At 36.5% G+C, this 23,371-nt stretch overlaps 1 protein-coding gene across 8 annotated transcripts in view; it reads left to right on the forward strand.

Annotated features, from left to right (window-relative positions):
• ZFC3H1 (zinc finger C3H1-type containing) overlaps positions 1–23,371 on the forward strand; it is a 62,662-nt gene that overhangs the window by 35,293 nt on the left and 3,998 nt on the right. For all 8 annotated transcript variants that reach the window (XM_038390446.2, XM_043493366.1, XM_043493353.1 and 5 more), the window contains 15 exons: positions 1,027–1,158; positions 2,478–2,599; positions 4,147–4,248; positions 4,578–4,706; positions 5,529–5,712; positions 10,534–10,720; positions 11,335–11,526; positions 13,124–13,361; positions 14,775–14,880; positions 14,976–15,174; positions 15,691–15,785; positions 16,706–16,816; positions 19,580–19,684; positions 19,796–19,961; positions 21,792–21,892. In XM_038390446.2, coding sequence (XP_038246374.2) covers positions 1,027–1,158; positions 2,478–2,599; positions 4,147–4,248; positions 4,578–4,706; positions 5,529–5,712; positions 10,534–10,720; positions 11,335–11,526; positions 13,124–13,361; positions 14,775–14,880; positions 14,976–15,174; positions 15,691–15,785; positions 16,706–16,816; positions 19,580–19,684; positions 19,796–19,961; positions 21,792–21,892 — 2,169 coding nt within the window. The remainder of the gene's footprint in view (positions 1–1,026; positions 1,159–2,477; positions 2,600–4,146; positions 4,249–4,577; positions 4,707–5,528; positions 5,713–10,533; positions 10,721–11,334; positions 11,527–13,123; positions 13,362–14,774; positions 14,881–14,975; positions 15,175–15,690; positions 15,786–16,705; positions 16,817–19,579; positions 19,685–19,795; positions 19,962–21,791; positions 21,893–23,371) is intronic.

Consider the following 23,371-nt stretch of genomic DNA (forward strand, 5'->3'; position numbering starts at 1 on the left):
GTATGATAAACTTTTAAGCATGACACGTAAAACCTAACTTTCTTAAACCAAAAGTAGTCTTAAAATTTATTTTTCTGCTTCAAAGAAACAGGAAACTTATCTCTAGAGACTTAATTATGTCTTCTTTCATTACCTATAGGGTCCCATTTTGGAGCAGCAAGATGGACCTAAAGTCTATGGCACTTCAGTTCCATAAATTGAATTCTGTGCTAGATTTAAGCAGATTCTAAAATCTGGAAGATTACATTGAATTAAAATTAAAAAATTAACACCAGCAGTGCAGTACTCCTTGTATTTGTTTTATATTAGCTCTTATATTACACTGCCCCTAAATTTACAGTGTGCTCTAGATTTTGGTATTACAGCATTGTAATACAGTGGGAAGACAGAAGCTGATGGATAACATTCTTACAGGAGCAGCTTTGCTTTGCTTTTAATATAGTACAGACTGTGGTGATTCCCTTACCATACTAGAAATTGACAAACTTAAAATGCTGTAATAGTTTAGCATCAAATTTTATATTAAAGGAAAAACCATGGGAAAAAAAAAAACATCTGGCTAATAAGACTCAGCTCATACTGAGTTTCTGTGCACCTGTTCTGGAGGCTCTCTGACATTGAGCTTTTAGTACTATGGCTTCTGAGGTTATTTAATCCCCAGCAATCTGCTTTACAGCTCTGCTTGATGCCAATTAAGTAAGTGCAAGAGCACAGGTCTCCCAGGTTTGCATTAGATCTTAACTCTAATATGTAAATCTCCCTACAGTGTGTGCATTAATTCCCCATGTGCATGTAATGAGGTTTGGTGAATGAAGAGAGAGCAGGATATTGGAGTAGAAGTCTATGCAGACTGAGAGAACTGTGCTGTGTTGCTTTTAGTAGGTCTGCTGTATTTCTACTCCAGTCAGCCTTTCAGAAATGCAAGATACTTCTGGAAGCAAAATACAATTCCTTTTTATTTATTTATATTTAGAACTGCTTTTCTATTTGTCTACCAGGAATTCACATCATATTTTTTTTCTTTAGGTTTAGCCCCTATTTTCGAACCAAGGAAAAGCTTTACCTCAGTTCAGTGTCCTACAGCAATATGATTGAGCCAAAACAGTGTTTCTGCCGTTTTGATTTAACAGGCACATGTAATGATGATGATTGTCAGTGGTGAGTCCCTTTCAGTCTTATTCATTTGTACCAAATCTCTGTTGCCGAGGTTACTGCTGCCAAGAGATGAAAATAGACATGTCTGATTCTTAACAAGGTCTATGTGCATGATGTGCTATAGTCTTCCATTAAAAACTTGCCTGTGTAAGTTCACTTGGCAGGAAGAAAATCAGTGTGCCAGTTCTAGTCCTGGAGGGAGAGCTCTTGTGTCTAAACTTGGAAAAAGAAAGATTGCTTGAGTTTTTTGAGGATTTTGTTCACCATTATGTCAGATCCTGCGGGGTGTTCTTTAGGTTCTTTTTGTATCCAGATGGGAACTCTCTTGTGTCATAATTACAGCAGGGTCTTTTATTACCTGATGTAACAGTGGATGAGGAAACATACTATTTATATTTAGAACACTATAAATAAATTAGTAACATCTATAGCATGGTGTATTATGGAATTATTTAATAAAAGATCCTATTGTAATGCAAGAGATCAGTTTAAAAGTGCTTTGGAAGAACTGCATTAAAATCTGTATACTTTGAAGCCACATCACTAAATTGTGTTAACGGTTATATTAACAATGGCCTGTTAGCTAGCTGTTGCTTGCCTACCATGCCTCGTGAGCCATTAGAACCTCTCAAATGATGAGATTGATCTAACTTTAAAAAAAAAAAAAAAGGGGGGGGGGAGGAAGTAGCATATTGATTCACTGACTCTGGGTATATATAATCTGTAATCAAGAGCAACTGGATTATTTCTGAGAGGAATTCTACCAATACACAAGTGCATGAGACGCCCAACTCCTGTTATCTTTTGGAGGAACATCATATGAACAAACCTAGCTATTTTATGTTAAGATTGTTCTCCTTTACTAGAAGTAGTGCACATCTATTCCTTGTACAGGGTGGGGAGACTATACTCAGGATACCTAAACTGATCTACACAAACATGCAGTGAACTAACAAAATCAGTTTTAATTGGCACCTTTTGTTACTTCAGTGCAAGTGTGTATTTTGAAGTGCGGTCCACACATAGACTTGTACTGAAATAACAAAAGGGGTGAATTAAAACTGTTAGTTATTTTATTGCAAGTTTGTGTTTAGACAAGGCCTAAAAGCGTATGTGTTCATTAGTAGACATTTCAGAGCACCTTAAACATTGTGCTTCATAGACATCTTTTTACTTCAATTTTTTGTTGGTTTCCCTGCTTTAGTGGGGCTTAAGTAACGCCTGCTGATTGTGGCCCTGATGTTAAATCTTTTCTTTGGTGATATTTTGTTGTCTGAGAATCCTTTTTTAGTCTAACTTTTTTTTTTTTCCTCTCTTTTTAGGCAGCACATGAAAGATTGCACTGTTAACCGAAAGCAACTGTTTCAGGACATTCTTTCTTACAATTTAGCTTTGATTGGCTGTTCAGAGAAAAGCACTGATGAGGAGATCAGCATTGCAACAGGTTTTTAAGTTTGTTTCCTACTAAATGTAAAACTGGGATTTTTTTTTTTATTCCAAAGGATAGCTTTTATTTTCATTAGAAGTTCTAGAATTAAAGAATCTTTACAGTCTTTCTAGTGGTCATTGTATACATTGTAAAATGTTTCTGTATGGAAAAGTGGAAAGCCATTTTTGAGTCAGTCAGTCCATAGTAAATTTCTCAGTAATAGACAGTAACTCCTGTATTCAGGAAAAATTCCTTCTTTATTCAGGAGAAAACTCTCCCTAATTTCACTGGGCATTTCATTCAAACAAGAAATGAAGGAGACAAGATCTCATGGGTGGGGAGTGGAAACCTTCCTTATCTTCTTTTTTTTATTGCTTATATATGTAACTTAATGGGATGTTGTACTTATTAAGGGAACTACGTATAGTGTGAATAGGCACCAGGAAAGCTTCCTCCACAATCCAGACACATAATCGTATTCTAATCTATTCTCAGGGCTAGATTTAATGATGATTACTTTGTGCCAAAGTGTACATATCATCCTGGGATGTAGGATGAGACAAACTCTTCTCTAGAGATCAGTCATTTTTAAGCCCAGTTCTCTAGAGATAAGACTGACGATTATGTAATTTTGCCACTTAAACGGGTTAAAGTTGGATGGGTAAAATATTCTAAATATTAATGTTTTTAAACTTAATAATAGAGTATTGGTATACACATCTTTTAAATTGAAAAATGAAGCAAGATTTCTTGTTAAATCCTGTAATACACTCTCTGTTGATGCTTCTGTTTTGCCATGCCAAAAAGCCTGAGATAAACAGTTGGTTTTAAAAAGCAGAATGATGTAGATCATACATACTAAAACTATTGAGCCAGATGCCGTTTTTTAAAATCCAGATACAGTTTTGGAGACTATCTGAAATTATGCAAATTTGAGGGATGGTCTAGGGTTCAGTAGAGAAACTGATTTCTTAAACATCATTATGATTCTAAAAAAGTATCTGTTTTTTACTACCACCATGTTGGATTGTCATTTTGGATACTGGATGTGTACTGTTCAGTTTCATTTTTCCAGTTCTCTTAACCAAATGCAAAGGGAAGATCTTAAATCCGGGTCTAAGGACCTGGGAAAAGTGATGAAGTTCTATGTTCCTTTCCCCTCTCCCGGATGCCTCTTCTGCATCTTTGAGGAGTAATGGGATAAAAGTAACACAGGAAAGTCAGATAGAAATTTCTGTTTGTGAGATGTAATCTTTAGCAGTGGCTTAGAAAGTACCTGTGGAAACTCCCTTTTTTAAGGATATTTACAAGTAGACTAGACCAAAGCACTAGAAAATGTACTGCAGGAATAATCTCGGGGGTGGATAAAATGGCCTAATATATCTTTTCCAATTTCTGACTTCTATATCCAGCCACACTTGATAACTTGAAATGATCAGCACTGAAATAATGGTGACATTTATATTTTCATTATTCTTTCTGCTGAGATTATCTCTTATGTTGTAATATTTCATAAATTTATAGCTGCATCTAGTTAAATTGTAATCTTGGTCTCATTTTAGAAAAATATGTCGAAAAACTTTTTGGTGTAAACAGAGATCGAATGTCAGTGGATCAAATGGCTGTTCTTCTTGTTAGCAATATCAATGAGAGTAAAGGTCACAGTAAGTAACTTGTTTGATATTTTTAATAAAACAGTCTGTTGCATTATAGTGTTAACATTGCATATGAGCTTGATAAATTCTTACGATAGTATTGTAAAGAGAAGATTTGTTTACTCTATTTAAGTTTATTGCACTGAAACATAGGGTAAAAATTTCAAAAGTGACTTGTGCACTCAGGAACCTAAGTCTCATTGAAAGTCAATGGAATCTATACTTCTAAGTCACTTAAATGCTTCTGACAATTTTACCTAAAATGACTGACTTTGAACAAAAATACATTGGTTTGTGGCTGCAAAACAAACAATTTCTATTCTTCTGTTTGGTTACAGCACCTCCATTTACAACTTGGAAAGACAAAAGGAAATGGAGACCTAAGTACTGGAGAAAACCTGTTTTAGATAGTAGTAGTAGTAGTAGCAGCAGTGAGGAGGAACAATCTCTGGGACCTGTTAAATATGGTAAGGCAAAATTGTGTTGTGCATTAGAAATAACTAATATTGGGGGAAGGGGGCGGGGAGTTGCAAGCACTTACTTAGATAAATCATGAATTTGCTTCAGTATATGATCCATTTTTATACTCCATGCATAAGCTTCTTGACTACCTTCTCCTCATTTGCCTGTTCTTTATTCTAGGATGATTAAATCTATGTATATCCATTTAAAAAATAAATAATTTAAAGTCTTAGTGGGAGCTGTTATTCCCTTCTCTTGCAAGGAATCTGCTAGAATCTTCTGGAGCATCTAAGATTGACGCATGCTTAGCAGGGCATAGCTCTAGAACTAGTTTACCTGTGCCTTAAGACATCAAAAATCTTAGTCGTTAGAGAGATTTCCCACATGATTTGTGCAAATGGCACAACCCTCCTCTCCCCCCCCCCCCCGAGTGAATCCTGCAGAAGGATCTTCAGAGGATCAGACTTGTTTTGTGATGAACTTTGTCCTATGAGCTCTACCTCACTCTGTGCTGCCCTATAAGTTATCCCTAATCGATATGATCCTGCAAAAGCAGCCCTCTCCCACTTCCTTTTTCCAGTTTTCACATTTGAACTACTGCCAGTTTTCTGTGCCGTACTTACTGCTTCTTTCCTGCTTTAAGGAGAGAGTACCTTTACCTTTCTCTAAATGTGGCGGGTGGCTACTGTATTTGAAAGGTATCCTGACATTCACTTGGGAAGTCTGTTTGATGGTGTTTTCTCGCATCTTAAATATACGATTAGTTAGTTCAAGTTCGACTGTGAAAAGTAATCTGCATGCTGAACAGAGACACTTTATTCTTCCAGCCCATTCTGTGGAACACAAAACAAATGTTCGAGCTTTGGATGCTGTTGTGACTCCAGATGATGTCAGATATTTCACAAATGAGACTGATGATATTTCTAATCTGGAGGCAAGTGTACTCGAAAACCCCTGTGATGTACAGCTTTGGATTAAACTTGCATACAAGTACTTGAGTCAAAATGAAGGGTAGGTTCTTATCTATATGCCAACAAATCTGTTGCCCTTTTATATTTTTTGTTTGATGCTTTTCACCTGTGCTACTGTAATCAGGTTTCCTTCCTGGTGTCAAAGGACCCTTTGTTTCTTTGACAAAGCCTTAAATATCTTACTGCTTAAAAGCAAAAAGAAAAGGAGTACTTGTGGCACCTTAGAGACTAACAAATTTATTAGAGCATAAGCTTTCGTGAGCTGTGAGCTGTAGCTCACGAAAGCTTATGCTCTAATAAATTTGTTAGTCTCTAAGGTGCCACAAGTACTCCTTTTCTTTTTGCGAATACTGACTAACACGGCTGCTACTCTGAAACCTGCTTAAAAGCAGTTAGAAAAAACTTCAGATTAGATCTCTTGCTGTACACAGTCCAGTGCATGAGTGATAAATTATATATTTAACTCCCTTGTGGAAGTAGTTGAAATGGGAATTAGTAAAGGAGTAATCACTTTAAAAAATACACAGTTTATAAGATTACAATGGAATAAATGTGTCCAGTTTTATGAACTTTTACATCAAGGTAAGTAGGTTTGGGGGAAACACTGATTTTAAATCTGCCTTTGGAATGCTTGGGATGGCATTCTAAGACAACATGTAGTCAAGGTGCTTTAAGATGACCCACTAGAGTAAGAACTGCCAGGTGTTTTGCAGTTTTTAATCCATGTGGAGTATGTGGGGAAAATGGTAACCTAAGTCCAGTGTGTTTTCCATGTTGTAATTTTCTTGCCTCTGGAATTCTTAGTAACTATGTTTTTTTCATTTTCCTTAACTGATAAGAATTAGAGAATCAATATATATATATTTTTATTTATTTATTTTATGGTCAAAGCATCCCAATAGCAACTTGGTCACTTAGATTGAGTAGGCTGTTTCATTCCAAGTTTCTTAAATCATAAACTGTTCTGGAATGAGATTATCTCTTCATGTGTGTTTGTGTAAGCCATAGCAAAATCCTGATTCAGGCCTCTGGATACTACTGTATTATAAATATTTAATAAGCTTCCCTTTTCTGAAGTTTTTTCAGAAATATACATTCTTCAGGATTAAATTTTCTGTCTAAATGTGAATTATTTTGGAAATCATGGACCAAAATTTAGCACTTCATTCCTTAGCACATGAATATACCTCTTCCTCCACGCTTAAAGAAAAATCTTGATTTTTGAGCTCTACAATTACACACATACCAATTTTGAAATCTTCAATGAGGAATTTATGCCTTATCAATTTGGGAGCCAGTACTTGCTTATAATGAAATGAAAATAGCATCATGTGAAATATGTAATTTACCAAATTAAGTATGTAGTTTTTAATTATCCAGATATGTGCAAGCCTGCACATGTATGGCTGTATATTTCAAATAGTATGCATGTTCTGATGTATGAACATTCGGGTTTTTGCAAATTTCCTTGAAAAATAAACTTAAAATTCAGTGCAAAAAAAGTTAATTTAAACAAATCAAGAAATTTAGTCTTCAAAATTTAACATTTAGGTAACCACAGCAACTGCAGTTCAGCCCCACCTACCGCATTGTGTGGGTTTGTGTTATGTATACTTTGGCCTAACCTAACCACTTACTGAGTTCAATAAAAACTCACCAGGCACATCCCAGCAGTGGAGTTACTATTGTTGGAATCATAACTTTGAATTTTGTTAACTTGTTAATGCTAAAATGGAATATTTTAACAAGCTTCTGTATTGACCATAATTGCAATATGAACAGTGGGTACACAGCTGGTTTACGTGAGGAAGTACAATGATTCACAACCTCTGTATCAGTGCTTGGAAAACAGAGATTCATGGGGGAGTCATGAGCATTTGGGGAAAATTTTTTAATCATTATTCCCCCCCCCCCCCAATTAACTGACTATTAGATGAGGCTTAAAAAATCACCTTCATCATATCTATTGGTGTACACTACTGGTTTTCAACCTGTGATCCATGGACCACTAGGGGTCCACAGACTATGTCTAAGATTTCCAAAGAGGTCTGTAGCTCCATGTGAAAATTTTTAGGGGTCTGCAAATGAAAAAGGTTTGAAAACCACTGGTCTGCTCCTAAAGTTGCTCCTGTTTCCTGGACTGGGAGCTTCTCTGTTCCCTCTGGTCCTGCAGGTGGCCTTTAGCACAGAGACTCTGCTGGGGGAAGCATTGAGTAGGAAGACTCTCAACTGAAAGACCTGCCGGTGTGGAGGGCAGAGAGACTTCCTGTGCCAAAAGCAATAGCATTCACAGATAAGGGATGGGAAATGAAGGAGAGATAGGTGCATCTTTTTATAATGAAGTGACTTTTACCAAGGGCTTAAGCCTACATGTAGCAAACATTCAGCTGAAGAAGGTGATGATTTAAATCAAGTTAAATGGAAAAGGAAGAAAAGTAGATGTTGTGATAGTTACATTGTTTGGATTTCATGTTTTGATGTGACTGTGAAAAGTGCACGACAACAATATGTGTCATTTGCTTAAGTGTTAATAAATGAAAGTATGAGGCCAGGGAAACCAAACACGAGTAGCAATTTTTTTTCCTGTTAAGAAAGAGGAAGAATTTAAGTGGCAAAAATAGTCACTGCTAAAGAAGCAGTTCCTCAGAAACTCTTGTTGTGACCATTTGAATTCCAAAATGCAAACAAGCACACACCATTAGCAAGACCCTTCTATTTCCAAATGAAACAGATGTGTATAAAATTATGATTAGGGAACAAGCAGCCATGGCACTGAAAACCATTCCTGTGTCAAACGATGCCAACCGTTCACACACTGATGACCATGTGAAAATGCCTACGACCACTTGATAGAACAATTAGGAAGAGGCAGTATTTTGCACTGCAGCTTGAAGAATCCAGACAGAGCCAATTTGTCTCAGCTTCTGTGTTACGTGAGATTTGCCAAAATAGGTACAATAGGTTGAAGAACTTTTATTTTGCAAAGAAATCCCAATCTGAACAATCAGTGAGGAAATACTAAAGTGTTGGATACCTTCGTAGCAGATGAAGGTCTTAACTGGAGTGGGGGGGGGGTTGTTTATTGACAAGACTGCAGTTATGATTAGAAAGAACAGTGGGGTTTCAGCATGAGTAAAGGAAGTGGCAGAAATAGCAATTAGGACATTGCAAGATTTGTAGTCAAGCTTTTTAATAAAATCCCTGGCAGTGCTGCTTCTGTTCACTTCTAGTTATTTCTGTGATTCTAGGTTTTCAGGAATGATTTCTGTGAAAACTAAACATAGAAATCGTTTAAATTTGGAAAACTACTTGTGTCTAACTGCAAACATTGTACAGCCCTTATGCAGTTTGAAACAGGCCCATTCTTCTCACTTAAATCTTAGGCTGTGTCCTAACATGCAAAAAATCCATATGTTCAAATTATAGTTCTAAAAACGCAGATTGGATTAGATAATTAAACTTTATGAAATTGAGTAAAGTTGCACAACTGTCCAAATTCTAGTGTCCCTCTTGAATCTGGTGTCCTGAGTTGGGGGGGGGGGGTGTGTGTGTGAGTGGTTTTTTTTTTTTTTTTTTTTAAAGGAGGGTATCTGCTTGCGGGGAACCCCCCCAAGTTCTTAAATATCTAAGAGAACTGCAGTAATAAGTTTGGGGACCACAGCTCTATACTACCAAGGATGCATTAACTTGCTAGGGCTAGAAAGCTGTACCAAACTATCATATACATGGAATTTTAATCAGAAATTGTTTAGTTACATTGTAAGAGCACTCTAAATATACGCTGCATTCCTTAAAAACATGGACACAAGTTGTTCTGAGGGTTGCAGGGGAAGGAGTAACAGTGGGCAGGATGGAACTTCCTTTTCTGAAACAACTCTCCCGATGATCTGGCTGTTAAGAGATGAACAGGCCCATTAAGATTTGTAAATACAAGTCGAATAGCTGATTTGCAATGCTTTTGATTTGTTGAGATACACAGTGGAAAGTCTGTTTTGCATATAAGTAATTTCAGAGGTTTGTATACATGACCAAAAGCACACACGAGGTGTTTTAATCTTATTTTGAATCTCGTGCATAAACACAATCATTTAGGTCTGTGTAAAATAATTCCTAAATAAATAAACATCCATCCCTCAAATAGAATAAATAAGACTAGCCTGAGAAGCTCTCTATAGTTTTATGGAAGTTACTTGATGTTTATAAACTGCGAACCACATATGCAGTCCATCACTTGATTGGCAGTTCTGCCAAGAACTATACTTGTGTTACTTAAATGTGGTGAGTAGTTAATTACCCCCAAAAGGGGGGAAAAGTTGCGGCTTAAAACTTGGCAAGAGTAAAAGAGCGAAATAACGTGACATGCATTCTAGTCTGCAGTAAAGAGTAACATCCCACATGTGCTGTATATAACAGATAAAATCTTGCCAAAGAGTGACATACAACTTCTTGCTTCATTTAACTTTTGAAATGTTTCTACTTTTTTTAGTTTCTTTCTGGGTCAGAGAGTGGGAGACCTCAGGCCATGGATAACCCCTGTTCACGTTAACCACATCCTGTTAACTGGCACCTTCTTCCAAGGAGCTGATACTCCTGTCCTTTTTGTAGAGTATGTGATAATAGTATGCAGTTCATATAAATATGAAAAAGTGTGGTCTTTCTACAGTCCTCCATTTTATAATGGCAAGAAGCATTTAAAACGCTTCTTTAAAAAATTCTAATTTCTGTTCATTTGATATGCCTCCCTCTGAAATGATCCAATTCCATGTTCCATCTCAAATGAACTCTAAAAGTTACTAAGTCCACTCTTCACTTTAAGAAAACATTGAGATGTAATATACTGGCCCAATTTTTTCCTTCACAGTTCATCCTCTGAGTGCTTGGATTCTGCTTTAAATGTTCTGGCTCGAGCACTAGAAAACAACAAAGAGAACCCTGAAATCTGGTGTCATTACCTCAAGCTGTTCTCAAAAAGAGGAACCAAGGAGGAAGTGCAGGAGATGTGCGAGACAGCGGTAGAGTATGCGCCTACTTACCAAATCTGGTGGACGGTAAGAAACAAAATAACACTATGTACTTCAAGCACCTGTATATAATAGAGTGCAAAAATATACCAATACTATAGGTAAGCAGTGAATTTTAGTGTGCAACAAGGAGAGGGTATCTTTTTTTTTTTTCTTTTTTTCCTTCTCTTTTTCCCCTGTGCTTACCAAGCTAATACCTTAGCTTTTAAAAAGATCTAATATAATGATAAAAAGCAAGGAAATTCACAGTTAAGTTTAAAGTGCTGTCCTTAGCAGGGTCCAATTCCTATTGCACTTGATTTGATGATCAAATTTATCTAAAGTAAGGTGTTGTATTTCCTAGATACAAAGGGGTATGTATGTGTGTGTGTTTGTTTTTTAAGTTAAACCTCAATTTAACTTGAAATTTCTTTGCCTTTTGTGAATATTGATTTTCAATAACATTTGAATGGAGTGGTGTTTCATTGAGGTAATATCTTAAAAACACAGTAAATAAAAAAGAGCATCATATTTGAACTCTTAACAGTTTGCTAGTAGTTGTTCATGTGAATAAAATATAGTGATTTATATAGCTTTTAGCCTTAGTAACTGTACTGAAGTTTTCCCCGTAATAATTATTTTTGTGAAATATTTCTGTCTAGTTTTTGAACCTGGAAAACTCTTTTGATGGAAAGGACTATGTATGTGGGAGAATGCTGCAGTTCCTAATGGAAAGTACAGAGGGTGAAGAAAACTCTGATCTCCTGTCCTTTCAGCTGCTGGAGACCCTGCTGTACAGAGTTCACTTAAGCATGTTTACAGGAAGACATCAAAATGCTCTTGCTCTACTTCAGGTGACTATCAAGTTACACACATTTTAACCCCTATTATACTGCATGCTTAAATACTAATTATGTGTTGGTTTTTTTTGTTTTGTTTTTCATTTAAGTGCCCAAAGAATTGCCTTTTTTCCTTTACTTCTTTGTGGTGCCTAGAATTCTAGTAGTTCCAGTACCAGACAAGTTATCCCATTTATCGGTAGAAAGTTGATACAATTGGAGGGATGCTTTTGTGCATGTGTTAATAAGGCAGATTTCGATAAATTTTTAAACCTTTCAGAAAGGTATTGAGAATTCTCTTGATTGCATGAGTTGTTGCTAAAAGGCTTTTTAAAAAAAAAAAAAAGACAAAGTTTATTGAATTTTTATTTTACAACTTGGAACATGTATTGCATAGCAGCAACATTGATTGTTACAGCTTGTGAGGTATCTTTATTCATTATGCTAATTTAATAGTCCAAGGCCCTTTCACGCCAATCTAGTGTTAGTGATTTCTTAACCATTTTTACAAAAATTATTTTAAATACTGTGTTTAATATTTGAACCATTGTAAAATTTTGGGTGGTACTTTAACTTCTTGGGGTGGCGGAATTATTTATTTGTCCTTCGTTCCTTGTCCTTTACATCATCCTTTGAAAACATTATGCATGTGTGTGATTTTTGTTTTCTTTTCACTTTTTATAATCAATAGAGGAGTTAGTGGTCCTTTTCCATGGCTGCAAAAAACACAGAAATGACAGGGCTTTTCTAGTTATCTGTGAAATGTAGAAAGATGTCTTGAAAGACTAGTTCTGATCGTTACTAGGTATGACCTGTTAGCAGTTGGAAGTGGGAAACAAAACTTTGATGTCTGCTCCTAGTAAAAGGGAGCTATAATAGATGCATACTTCAGTGTTTCATGCCTACCAACAAGGGAATTTTCTTAGTCACATGGGTTTTTAAAATTTGTTTTGTAATGCTTTTTCCTAACCTACCAGGTAAGTCTTTTATGTCTTGGGGCTAGTCTGCCCTAAAAATTATTCTAAACGTGATATTGTACAGCTGTATTTTTTGTGTGTCATTGATTCCAGAGCACGTGTACTTTGTTAAAACACAAAGATTTTTGTCTAACTGCCAGTCATCACATACTTTATTACTGATGTGCCAGTCATATTAGACTATTTTCAGACTTGCATATAGCACTAATAGCAGAGTCTGAAGGCATACTACTGACCTCGGTGACATCTGTGCAAATCTGTCTTCAGGTAAATAGATAAGATAGAATACGTGCAGGGAGAAGAGATGCTGAGTACAAAGTCCATTTTTGCATGGTCACTTCTCTGAGTAAGACAGGTCCTTGTCATTGTCATCGTCTAAGCCCGTAGTATTATGCTGTTCAAGGGACATATTACATGTTTGCCTTATGTGTACTTGGGCTGCTTCCATGAGTTAGGAGACTAGGTATTGGCTCCAGGTCTGTCTTTGGGTTGCCTTTCCGTCATCATGAGAGCTTTTGAGAACATAGAAACTTTACATTTCCTCATTGTTTCTCTCATTTTCAGATCTCAAAATATACTGCTCTCCTATGTATATCAGTCAAAAATATAATCCTGTTTGTCTTTTACCTTTACAGAATGCTTTAAAATCAGCTAATGAAAAGATAATAGCAGAACGCCTCACCATAAGTGACCGCTGCTTGGCTTGGCTAGCTTATATACATCTAATTGAATTCAGTGTTCTCCCTGTTAAATTTTATGATCCTGCTAATGCCAACCCTTCAAGGATAATGAACAAAGAGCCGTTTTTAATACCATGGCAAACAGTTCAAGATGTGAAGACCAATCCTGATATGTTGTTAGCTGTGTTTGAAGGTAGGTTATTTAGTAAATAACTTTGCTGCTGCACTGCTGCTCTACACATTCAAATGGGCAATGCCTCTAACCTGTAGAACTCAGGATGGGAAGGAAAAGGTTTAAACTCTGATTAAACCGCTTGCTTGTTAGTGGTACAAATTATTGATGTATGAAGGAGACACCCTAGCTTTTATCTTTTTCGGGGAGACATCCTCTGGAGTTGGCAAGACTTACTCCTAGCAACCTGTAAGAAATTCTCCTCTCTTTGGGAATCCTCATGTCCTCATGCTCCCAGTTAAGCCTTCTGTGATGAAGTCATGGCTTCAGGCAGGGCAGTGGGAAGTGAAGCCCCAGCTTGAGTCCAACTCAAAGCCCCATGGACTAATAGATCCAGTGTTCGTGGCTTGCAACAGGGTGCATAGTTCACCCTTCAAGGTTCTGGAAAAGCTGCTGATAGCTAGGTTTGGAAGGATTAGTTTTTATTGGTAAATTATCTGTAAACTTGATTTCATGGAACACACAGAGCCACAAAAATGTTTCCATTGATGAAGAGCAAAATTTACAGATAGGCAAAGTAAGAAAATGCTGCTTGAGAACTTACTGAAGTTGAATTTAAAAATTTTTTTTTAAATTCTTTTTTAAAATATTTTGATGACATGATGACAAGTTGTGTTTAACAGTTATAAAGCTTTAGCTTTTTGAATCTCAACATCTACTGTCATTAAATAATTCTGATCTCCCCCACATACCTTCCCACAACTGTGAATATTTTTAAGGATTTTTTTATTTAAATTAACATTGATTTTTTTTTTCAGTCAGAATTATTTTTTTTTAATAAAAGTCAAATTCTACCCAGGCTACCTGTACCATGTCTTGGACTTGACTTGGTGCTTGAAGGTGTTCTCGGCAGTTGTGGTAGGGGTAGAGCGAGTCCACTAGAAAGGTGCTGCACCAAGGGATTCGAGCCTCTATGCTCTAGTGATTCCTCAGCTCAGGAGAGTGGGGAGGAAAGCTGAAAGTTGAAATGAAGTCCCTGTTGCACAAAAACTAACTAAAGAAAAACTATTTAAAACAAAGTGGTTGGGAGAAATTGAACCACTTGCTTGTGCTGCTGCTGAATTTCTGGTATCCTGAAATGAAGGGAGGGACTTAATCCTGGAGCTTCTGCTAAGAACATGGCAGCCCATCTGAATTTCACAGGTGAGAGGCATTACCAGAAAATTATTAGGTAAGAAAGTCTTCATTCTCGAATTACATGTTAACTATCTGAAAACAACTCTTCCGAAGGTCACATGTTTCCTTTCCCTAATTCATAGGTAAAAATCAACTTAAACGTGTTGTATAGATTTATTTAAAACTGAACTTATTTAAATCTGTGTTTAAGCTTATATTTACAGGCTTGATTTTAAACTTTTTTTGTCTCTTTTTTAGATGCAGTACAAACATGTACTGATGAAAATCTTGGAGCTGACGAAAGAATAGCTATCTGCCTTCCACTTTACAGAAACATGATTGCTCTGCAGCAGCTACTGGAAAGGTAAGAACAGGTTACCAGACAGAACACTTGTATAAGGATATTCAATTCAGCACTTTTTTTTTTTTTTTTTTAAACTTTTAACTGTTTTATTTAAGGTGGGAGGCTGCCATAGAACTGTGTATCTCATTGCTGGAGTTATGCCCTGTCAACTGTCAGTTGCTGGAAGCGCTGGTTACTTTATACTTGCGGATGGAACAGCATGACAAAGCCTATGCTGTGTGGCTTACAGCATTTGAGAAAAATCCTCAAAATGCGCAAGTTTTTTATCATATGTGCAAATTCCTCATCTCCCAGGTAAAAAAACACCCTCATTGGTTTTGTGGCTTATGTATTCTGTAAAATGAGTATATTTGTACCTTGCAATGTGTAGTTAGTACTAATACTTAGCACTCTTGTAGCACTTTCAGTCTTCAAAGCACTTAACAAAATGTAACTAACACTTGCAAAATACCTGTAATGTGTCATCCTCATTTTATAGTTGGGGAAATAGGAGCGGGGAAATTGAGTAACTTGTGCAAGCAAATAGGAAAAATTGATGTGAGAATTGGGTTCAGAACTTGAGTAACTGACTCCCAGTCCTATATCCAGACCACATCCTTGTGCAAGAAAAGTAGATGTCACAGTGTAAACACATGAGTGTATTATCTCCTCTCTTCCTGTTACCTGTCCTTTGATATAATTTAATTATATTGCTCCTTGAAAGATTCAAGGGAAAGTACTCCTTTAAGAAATAGTTTAATGTATTTTTTTAACTTGTGTGCTGTAGGTTGAGAGAAGTCTTACGTAATGTCTAATTTACTTTTAAAACAGAAAAGGGCAGACAGTATTTCTCCATTGTTGCAAGAATTTGTCGCAGCTTTCTTTGAGAATGTATGTCAGGAACACGGTCCCATGGATCTATTACGGTAGGATTGGAGAAGGCATTATTTAGTTCATACTGATATAATTATGATGTCATAATACAATAAATTGTAAAGTATCAGATTTTATTAAAATTGCAAAACTATCAGCAGAACTCCTTCCCACAAAAGCAAGGCAATCTAGAATTGTTAAAACTCCATTTTTAATTTATGGTGTGTGTACATTTACAGTCCATTAGATTGTGCACTGTTCTAAGGTTTGCACTTTCCTTATTTAACCATGTCATTTCTGAGCATTTAATCTGAGCAGTGCAAAGCAGTTTACAGTTAAGTTGGTCTTAGTTTATTTTAACATCTGCTGGTGGTTTAATTTCCTTGATTTTTGGGATGAGGAATAGAAATATGTTGAATATTTAGGCCAAAAATTTTAAAGTGGTGTGCCTAAAATTACACCCCTAATCTATGTTTAGATACCTGCATAAAGCCTCAATCCAGTTATGTGCGTAACTTTAAGCACAAGAGTAGCTCCATTCAAATCAAATAAACCTGAATTTCACGTTTTTTATATACTGTCAGCTTAATGATGGTAATGGAATTTTTATTTTTTCCACAAGCTGATCAAAGGTAGATAATTTTCACTTGTAAAGGGTTGACGTACATATAATATGAAAAAGGAAACATATGTCTGCATCAAGAACAGACGTAAAGAAGCTCAGTGTTCGCAGTTTTTATATAGCCTACTATCTTTCTTGATGCAGAATAAAAAGAAAAAAGGAGGACATTTTTAAAATAGCTGTTTAGATTTGATAAGCCTAAGTAATATTTTTAGAAAGCTGATGCTAGGTACACCTTCTCTATTTTGAATGTGAGATGTGAATTGTATCAGTAAATATTTGTCTGGCCAGGATTATTTCTATATATAGAGAAGCAGTTCATGTTCAAGTATGTGCATATTTTTGTTTTAGGTATCTCTTGAATTTTCCAATGCCGATTGAATTTACATCACCTCTGTATAAAGGATATCTTACAGATGATATTTTAAACCAGCAAGTACCATTTTTGTGGCAAATCTACTGGTAAGAATTTTTAGAGCCTCTGAGAAATGAACAGTAAACAGTGGATTTTATAATTTGTTTAAGAGTGCATTTTACATACTTAAGTGTGTATTATATTGGGTTCTTTCTGAATGACTAATCCACCAGTCCTTCTAGATGCTTCCCTGGCTGCTGCAGAACCGGGATGGATTTATGGAGTTGTAAATGTCCTCAAAGGCTCACACTTGGGAAAAGTTCCAGAGGTTCTGTCCTTGCTGTGCCAGAACGTGGCTGTGGCTTATCTCCACCAAAAGTGCCAGTGAGGCACTCTTTTTTTTTTTTTTTTTTTTTTTTTTTTTTAAACTTTTTCTTCCTTTCTCTGTTTCAGCTATCTCCACTTCTCAGTCTAGGTTTTTCCTATTTCTCTATTTTGCCTTTGCTTGGTTCTTCAGCATTCTTCTTCCCCAGCCTCGTTGGCCCAGTCTTCCTACAGTAAGGACATGCATCTTCTAAAAGTTGGGACTTTCCAGAGACAGATCTCTTCTCAACAAAGGAAAATGCCACGGACATGGTTTTCCTCAAGAAGAAAGAGATGTGTAAAGGTGACAGATCCCAGTCATGCACTTATGATCTACTTTGTTTTTCCTGTTGTTCTCTCTGAAAGCAAGGATATTCAAGATTTGCCAGGAGAAGATACTAGCTCTCATGGTAACACCCAGACAGCCAAAGAGGACCCTTCTTTTAGTGTTGGCAATGTCATTGGGATATTCTCTTGTGCTGTCATGTAAGAAGCTTACTTCATGGTCTGGCTTTATGCCATCTCCATGATTGACTGCATGGCTTTTTGAATAGAGAGGCTGAGCCAGGATAACTCTCCAAATGAATGCTTACTTACTGGTGGAAGGTTTCTTTGAAGCTGGCAAAGATTAAAACCCTCCCCTCGAAACGTACATCCGCTATTTTACCTAGCTGCATTTGTTGCATTGTTTCAGTTTATATAAGTTGTTTGGAGAAGGAACTGTGCATCTCTCAGTACCTAGTGCAATGAGGCCTCCACGATACAAATAATAAATAACATGCAAAAAAGAACAGTGTGTCAGCAGGGAGGATAGCTCAGTGGTTTGAGCATTGGCCTGCTAAACCCAGGGTTGAGAGTTCAATCCTTGAGGGGGCCGTTTAGGGATCTGGCGCAAAAAAAATTGTGGATTGGTCCTGCTTTGAGCTGGGGGTTGGACTAGATGATCTCCTGAGGTCCCTTCCAACTCTGATATTCTATGATTCTATGATGCAACTAATATGCACCAGGATTCAATATATCCTGAATTTTATTCAGGACAATACATCCCCCTTTGGCACTGGGAATAAGTATACTGAAGATTCATCAAGCACCTATGGACAACTTGCTGTCTGGACAGTGAGCTCAGTCTTGCATTTCACATGTACATTTTTAGCTTCTTGAATCATAAAAACAATCCATGCCTGCCAAGATTAGGAAACACCCATTTTAGAAGCCTTGTACATCATGTAGTCACAGACCATCTCCTCATATGAGTCTGTATCTTATTTCCTATCCACGATTGATGTTTCTGAGAATAATAATTTCATCAAGGAGAATAATTGAGCTTTATCAGCCTTCTTGATAAAGTTGAGCAGTACAGCATCTTTAGCTATGCTCTGCTGAGCTGTGAAGACAAATCTTAAACAATGGAAGGACTCAGGAAGTCAGCAGGTGCCTCTCTTTCCTTTTCAGGTGCAAAGGACAAATGATTTCAAAGTTCATCTTGTCAGGTGCATTGCTGTATTATACAATCACACAAAGTGGAAATACGAAAACCTGAAAGGATCAAGGAGCAGCAACATTCACTTGGAAAGAGCATGTGACTTTTGTGACTAGTGACTTGGTCCTTTGTTCACATCTTCTCCAAGTACTATACACAGGGCCTTTGGTTATCCACTGTGCTGCCTTTGCCATCATTCATCATGCTGTGGCAGAGGGCTCATTTAGCTATCTAGCTGTATTTCATTGCTATACTATTTCCCCCCCCCCCCCAGTTTGTGAATGCATTTTTTTCTTATAAACCACTTAGCCAAAGACTTCTCCTTTGCAAACTCCTAGCTAAACCCCTAAGTACAGATTGGTGGATGAGTGTCTGTCAGAAATTTCTCATCTGTTAATCTCTCGTCTTGGAAAAGTTATGTCCATCAGTCTAATCCTCCCCTTCTTCTGGGAGCAGAAAAACAATATTAAATGTGTACTGACCATTGTTTGACTTTTTTCTTGCTCTTCTTAGGGGAGGGTGTCCATATATTTGCTGTTTACTGTTTCCCCTCCAGTGTTGTTTCTGAACCCTTAGTGTTTAACTAGCAATCGCAATCTGATCGTTTCAAGTGTACATTTAATTATATTTTTTTGGAATTTTATTCTGGAGCTTTCCAGAGGGAAGCTCTGGTCACCTGTCTCCAGTCTGCAGCAGTCAGAGAACACTCTTAGGTAAGGATTGGCAGAAAGAAAGGTACTTTTCAAGAATAGAAATGTACAGGTAAGAGAAACTTTTAATCTTTATTTAAATGCATTATAAATACGTATTTAATTTACAAACTATTGCTCGTTAACTGCTGAAAGGTTAGTCATTTTATAAATGACTGATAAAATTGAAATTGGGCTTATTTTAGCAATATTAATAATTTCACTTCTGCCTTTGTGAAATGTTAAACTCTGCATTGTTCTTCTCTCTTTTATTTAATGTACAAGATAAGAGCAAACCCACTAAGGCATAATGTTTTTTTAACTTTTAAAATAAACAGTTTATGCCAGTCTCTTCATGCAAGTGTTGGTGAAGCATTGGATGCTTATGAAGCAGCTCTAGGAGCAGTGATGCAACAGGAAACGGTGCAGAACATTTGGATGGAGTAAGTTTAAACGAAGGGGGGAAAGCTACGTAATTTCACAGTTGTAAAACTAAGGCCTTTGGAAGTGTCAATGTGGTTTTCTTTTGTTTTTTTGTTTTTTTTTTTTTGCAGTTACCTTGTTTTTCTCAATAGCAAAGTTGTTGGATCCAACAATAAAGTTCAAGAATTCAAGCTTTTTACTGATCTAGTGAACAGATGTCTTATTACAGTCCCCACCCGATACCCTATTCCTTTTAGCACTGCTGATTACTGGACCAATTATGAGTTTCATAATAGGGTAAGAATTTTCAGTAACCAATTGTATGTAAAAATGTGTATTGCTAATGACCTTTTAGCAAATGTCCTTAACTAACTTATTGCTTTAGAGCACTCCAAGCTTATATTTTCTCTTAGCATTTTCCAGTTTCTTAAAAAATGTGAATTTAGGGAGGAGAGTGAATAAGTAGTGAACAAGGGAGACTTTTCTGAGCATGGAGGGCATAAAGATAAATGGAAAAAATTGTTTGGCAGAGTGGTAGGTGAAAGAAGAAATTGGAACAGAAATATTGTTGTTAACAAGATTATATGCGTTCTTAAAGGTGAGGTTGAGCTGGAATTAAATGCAGTGAGACAGAAAGTGAAGATATTTAAGGAGGAAGTTGCTCTATACCAGCAAGACAGCAATATCACATCAGCAATGAAATTTTTAAATAAATTGGGGCGATGAGAAGAGGATAAGACTAAAGAGAAAGTTATAGTAGTTAAGGCAAGATTTGATTTGGGATGGATGTGTGTGGTTTTTTAGAGAGGAAAAGATAGGGTGTTTTTTGTTTCTGTTTTGGTCATGAGGAAGGAGAGACTTCATGATATGCAGTGGAAAAAGTCTACAAAGAGGGTGGCTATAATAGTGGGAGACTGGAAGGGTACTGGAGTTGTGACTTCATTTTTTTTTTTTTTTAAGGGGGTAGTTCAGCAAAATTAGGAGGTAAGATCATTTTGGAGGGAGTGTGGAATGGCAACAAGACATCCAAGATGGGATATCTGAGAGATGGTTGGAGAGAAATGAATGTGAAGAGGGAAGAGTGTGAAGAGGTAGTTTTGGGAATTATCTAGATAGAGGTGGTAGTTAAAATTTATGGGAATGGATAAGGTCCAAGTGTAAAAGAGGAGCTAGCGCAAAATATCAAGGGATAGCAAGTCCCTGGAATATGCTTAAGGAATGATCAGCAAGATAGAAGAACCTGGAGCACTCAGAGGGCAGTTCTACCAAAATAACTATCTGAAATGCTTCCTTCAGAACTGTTTCAGGACAGAACAAGTGATTTGATGGTGTACTGCATTAGGGCACACGTGCCCATGCAGTGAAAGTATAAGGATTTTTTGGCTGAATAACACTACATACTAACGTATTACTTACTATCTAGTAATTAAACAATTCCATGCCATCTCCTTCCCTGTTCAGTAAGAGATTTCATGTGTTTACTTGGCTAGTGTAAATTGGTATAGTTCACTGACTTCAACAGAACTATGACTAATTCCACAAGCTAAGTATATGGCCTTGTTGTTTAGATGTAGAGCACCCTGTGCTGCTGCCGTGAAGGACATTAAGCAAATTGTTCAAAGCTTGTATATATACAATTATGACAGAAGATGCTAAATTTGAATGGAAATCCTGCTGGATGGGTGTGTATGTGTCTTTTTAATTGGGAAAGAATATAGTGTTATACACACATGGTAAAATTTTCAAAAGTACCAGAGTAACGTAGCTGCTTTTGAAAATTTTACTCAGGAAGTTTAAGCTGAAAAAATCCTCATCTTGAACATCAGCTGTTTGAGTTTCATTAATTTTTTTACAATAATAATTGTGACTTTGCTAATCTGAGGACCACATTTCTTTCTGGAGGCTGGAGGAAGTTTCACTGTAATAGACTTGAGATTTTATTCAGTTTAATTTTTAAACTTCTAGGCAAAATATAGTAATTGTTTCTCCCAAATAAACAGTTACTGTTAAGATTAAGGTTCATGCTTAAGATTCATGTCCAATAATTATATTTCTCATCAAAATTACCAGCAACTAGAATTCATACCCTTTTAAATTGGATTCACTTTTTATCTTTGAATTTTACAGGTAATTTTCTTTTATTTGAGCTGTGTTCCAAAGTCTCAACATTCCAAAACCTTGGAACGGTTTTGCTCTTCTTTGCCTACCAATCCTGGACTTGCACTGAGGTAGGAAAATAAACTTAACAGTGTATATTGCTAACCAGTTCTATATCTCTTAAGACTAGTTCGCGCTGTTGCAGTTGGGAAGTCAGTGTATTTAAAAAAAAAAAAAAACAACCAAACACCCCAAAACTTGAATAAAGTTCTTTATACAAGAGTCTAGCAAAGGAGAGGTTCGGGTTCTGTATATCCATGTATCGGCCAGAATACAAGTAAAATTCCTTTTAAAATAAATGCTTGGTATAAACATCTTTTAATATAATAGGAGAGAGAGAATAAAGACAAGTGTTGTGGTGACCAGTAAATGTAGGTGTTTGAAAAGGGGACAAGTTAATAAACTGCAATTACTCCTTTTCTGCATCCTGCCGAAGAACACCCTGGCATTTTGGCATCTTACCAGTCGTTTCCCAATGCCTGACAGAATTCTGTTCCATCTACAGAAGGGCTAAAAAGAGACTTTAAAAGAATTATTGGTAACTTTCATAGTGCTGTCTGGGGTGTGTGGTCAGAAGGCTAGAAGCTCCAGACTCTCTTTTGATTTGGAGTGAGTAGAGAAACACTAAGGAAAAGTTAATTTTTTTTTTAAGACATACAACCACTGTCTATTCAAAATGTTGCTTCAACAGAGGACAAAGAATATGTAGATACGTTGGAGTGTGATAGGGCTAGTTTGAACCTTAACTTAACATTTGTTCAGTTTTTTTTAATAAAGACAAATTCTTAATTTGTCTTTAATTTCTTCTTTCCCGTTTATAAGAATTTTCAGTTGATGCAACAGATGGGAATGATTCATATTTATGAACTGTTTCAAAATGCATATTCACTCAGACTGGGCATAGCTCTAAAAAAGGCATTATTATTTGTCATGTACATCTATAGCTCAAATGGTCAGCTTCTTTTTTTTCTAAACTGAGAAATCCCAGAGCTCTCCCTTTTCCTTGTTATGGATCAATGGCCTGAAATCTTTTAATATTTTTTAAATGACACACAAGATTAAATGGCTGGATTTTTTTTTTTTCCCAGCCAAGAAATAAATTCCTCACCAAAACCTGTTTATAATGGTACTGCTGGGATGTTCTTTCTAGAAATGTTTGCTACTTAAGTAGAACTTGTATCCTTTGCTAGGAGTGTCTGTATTTACAGACTGGATATAAAGAGATCTGATTTCATGCTCTTAGTTTCCAGACATGTGAACATGTAGATGCCACTTGAAGCTCTTTAGCATACCACTCTTCTTGGAGTTGTATACCCACCTCACACATGCTGAAGACTAGAATTTTGACCTCTGACCTCCTAGTGCACCAAGACCATGCTTTATGTATCTCTGACCACACACTTTGTTGTGATTCCCTAAACGTTTGCCTCAATAACTTTTTTCAGCTGACCTAATAATTGGTGGTGTCACTATGCATATAAGTGCATCATACCTTAGATCAACATGGTTGTATCTTTAATGTATTTTTTTATTCCTTATGATAAGAGCTG

The sequence above is a fragment of the Dermochelys coriacea genome, chromosome 1 (assembly GCF_009764565.3).
Source record: "Dermochelys coriacea isolate rDerCor1 chromosome 1, rDerCor1.pri.v4, whole genome shotgun sequence".
In the NCBI taxonomy this organism is placed as follows: domain Eukaryota; kingdom Metazoa; phylum Chordata; order Testudines; family Dermochelyidae; genus Dermochelys; species Dermochelys coriacea.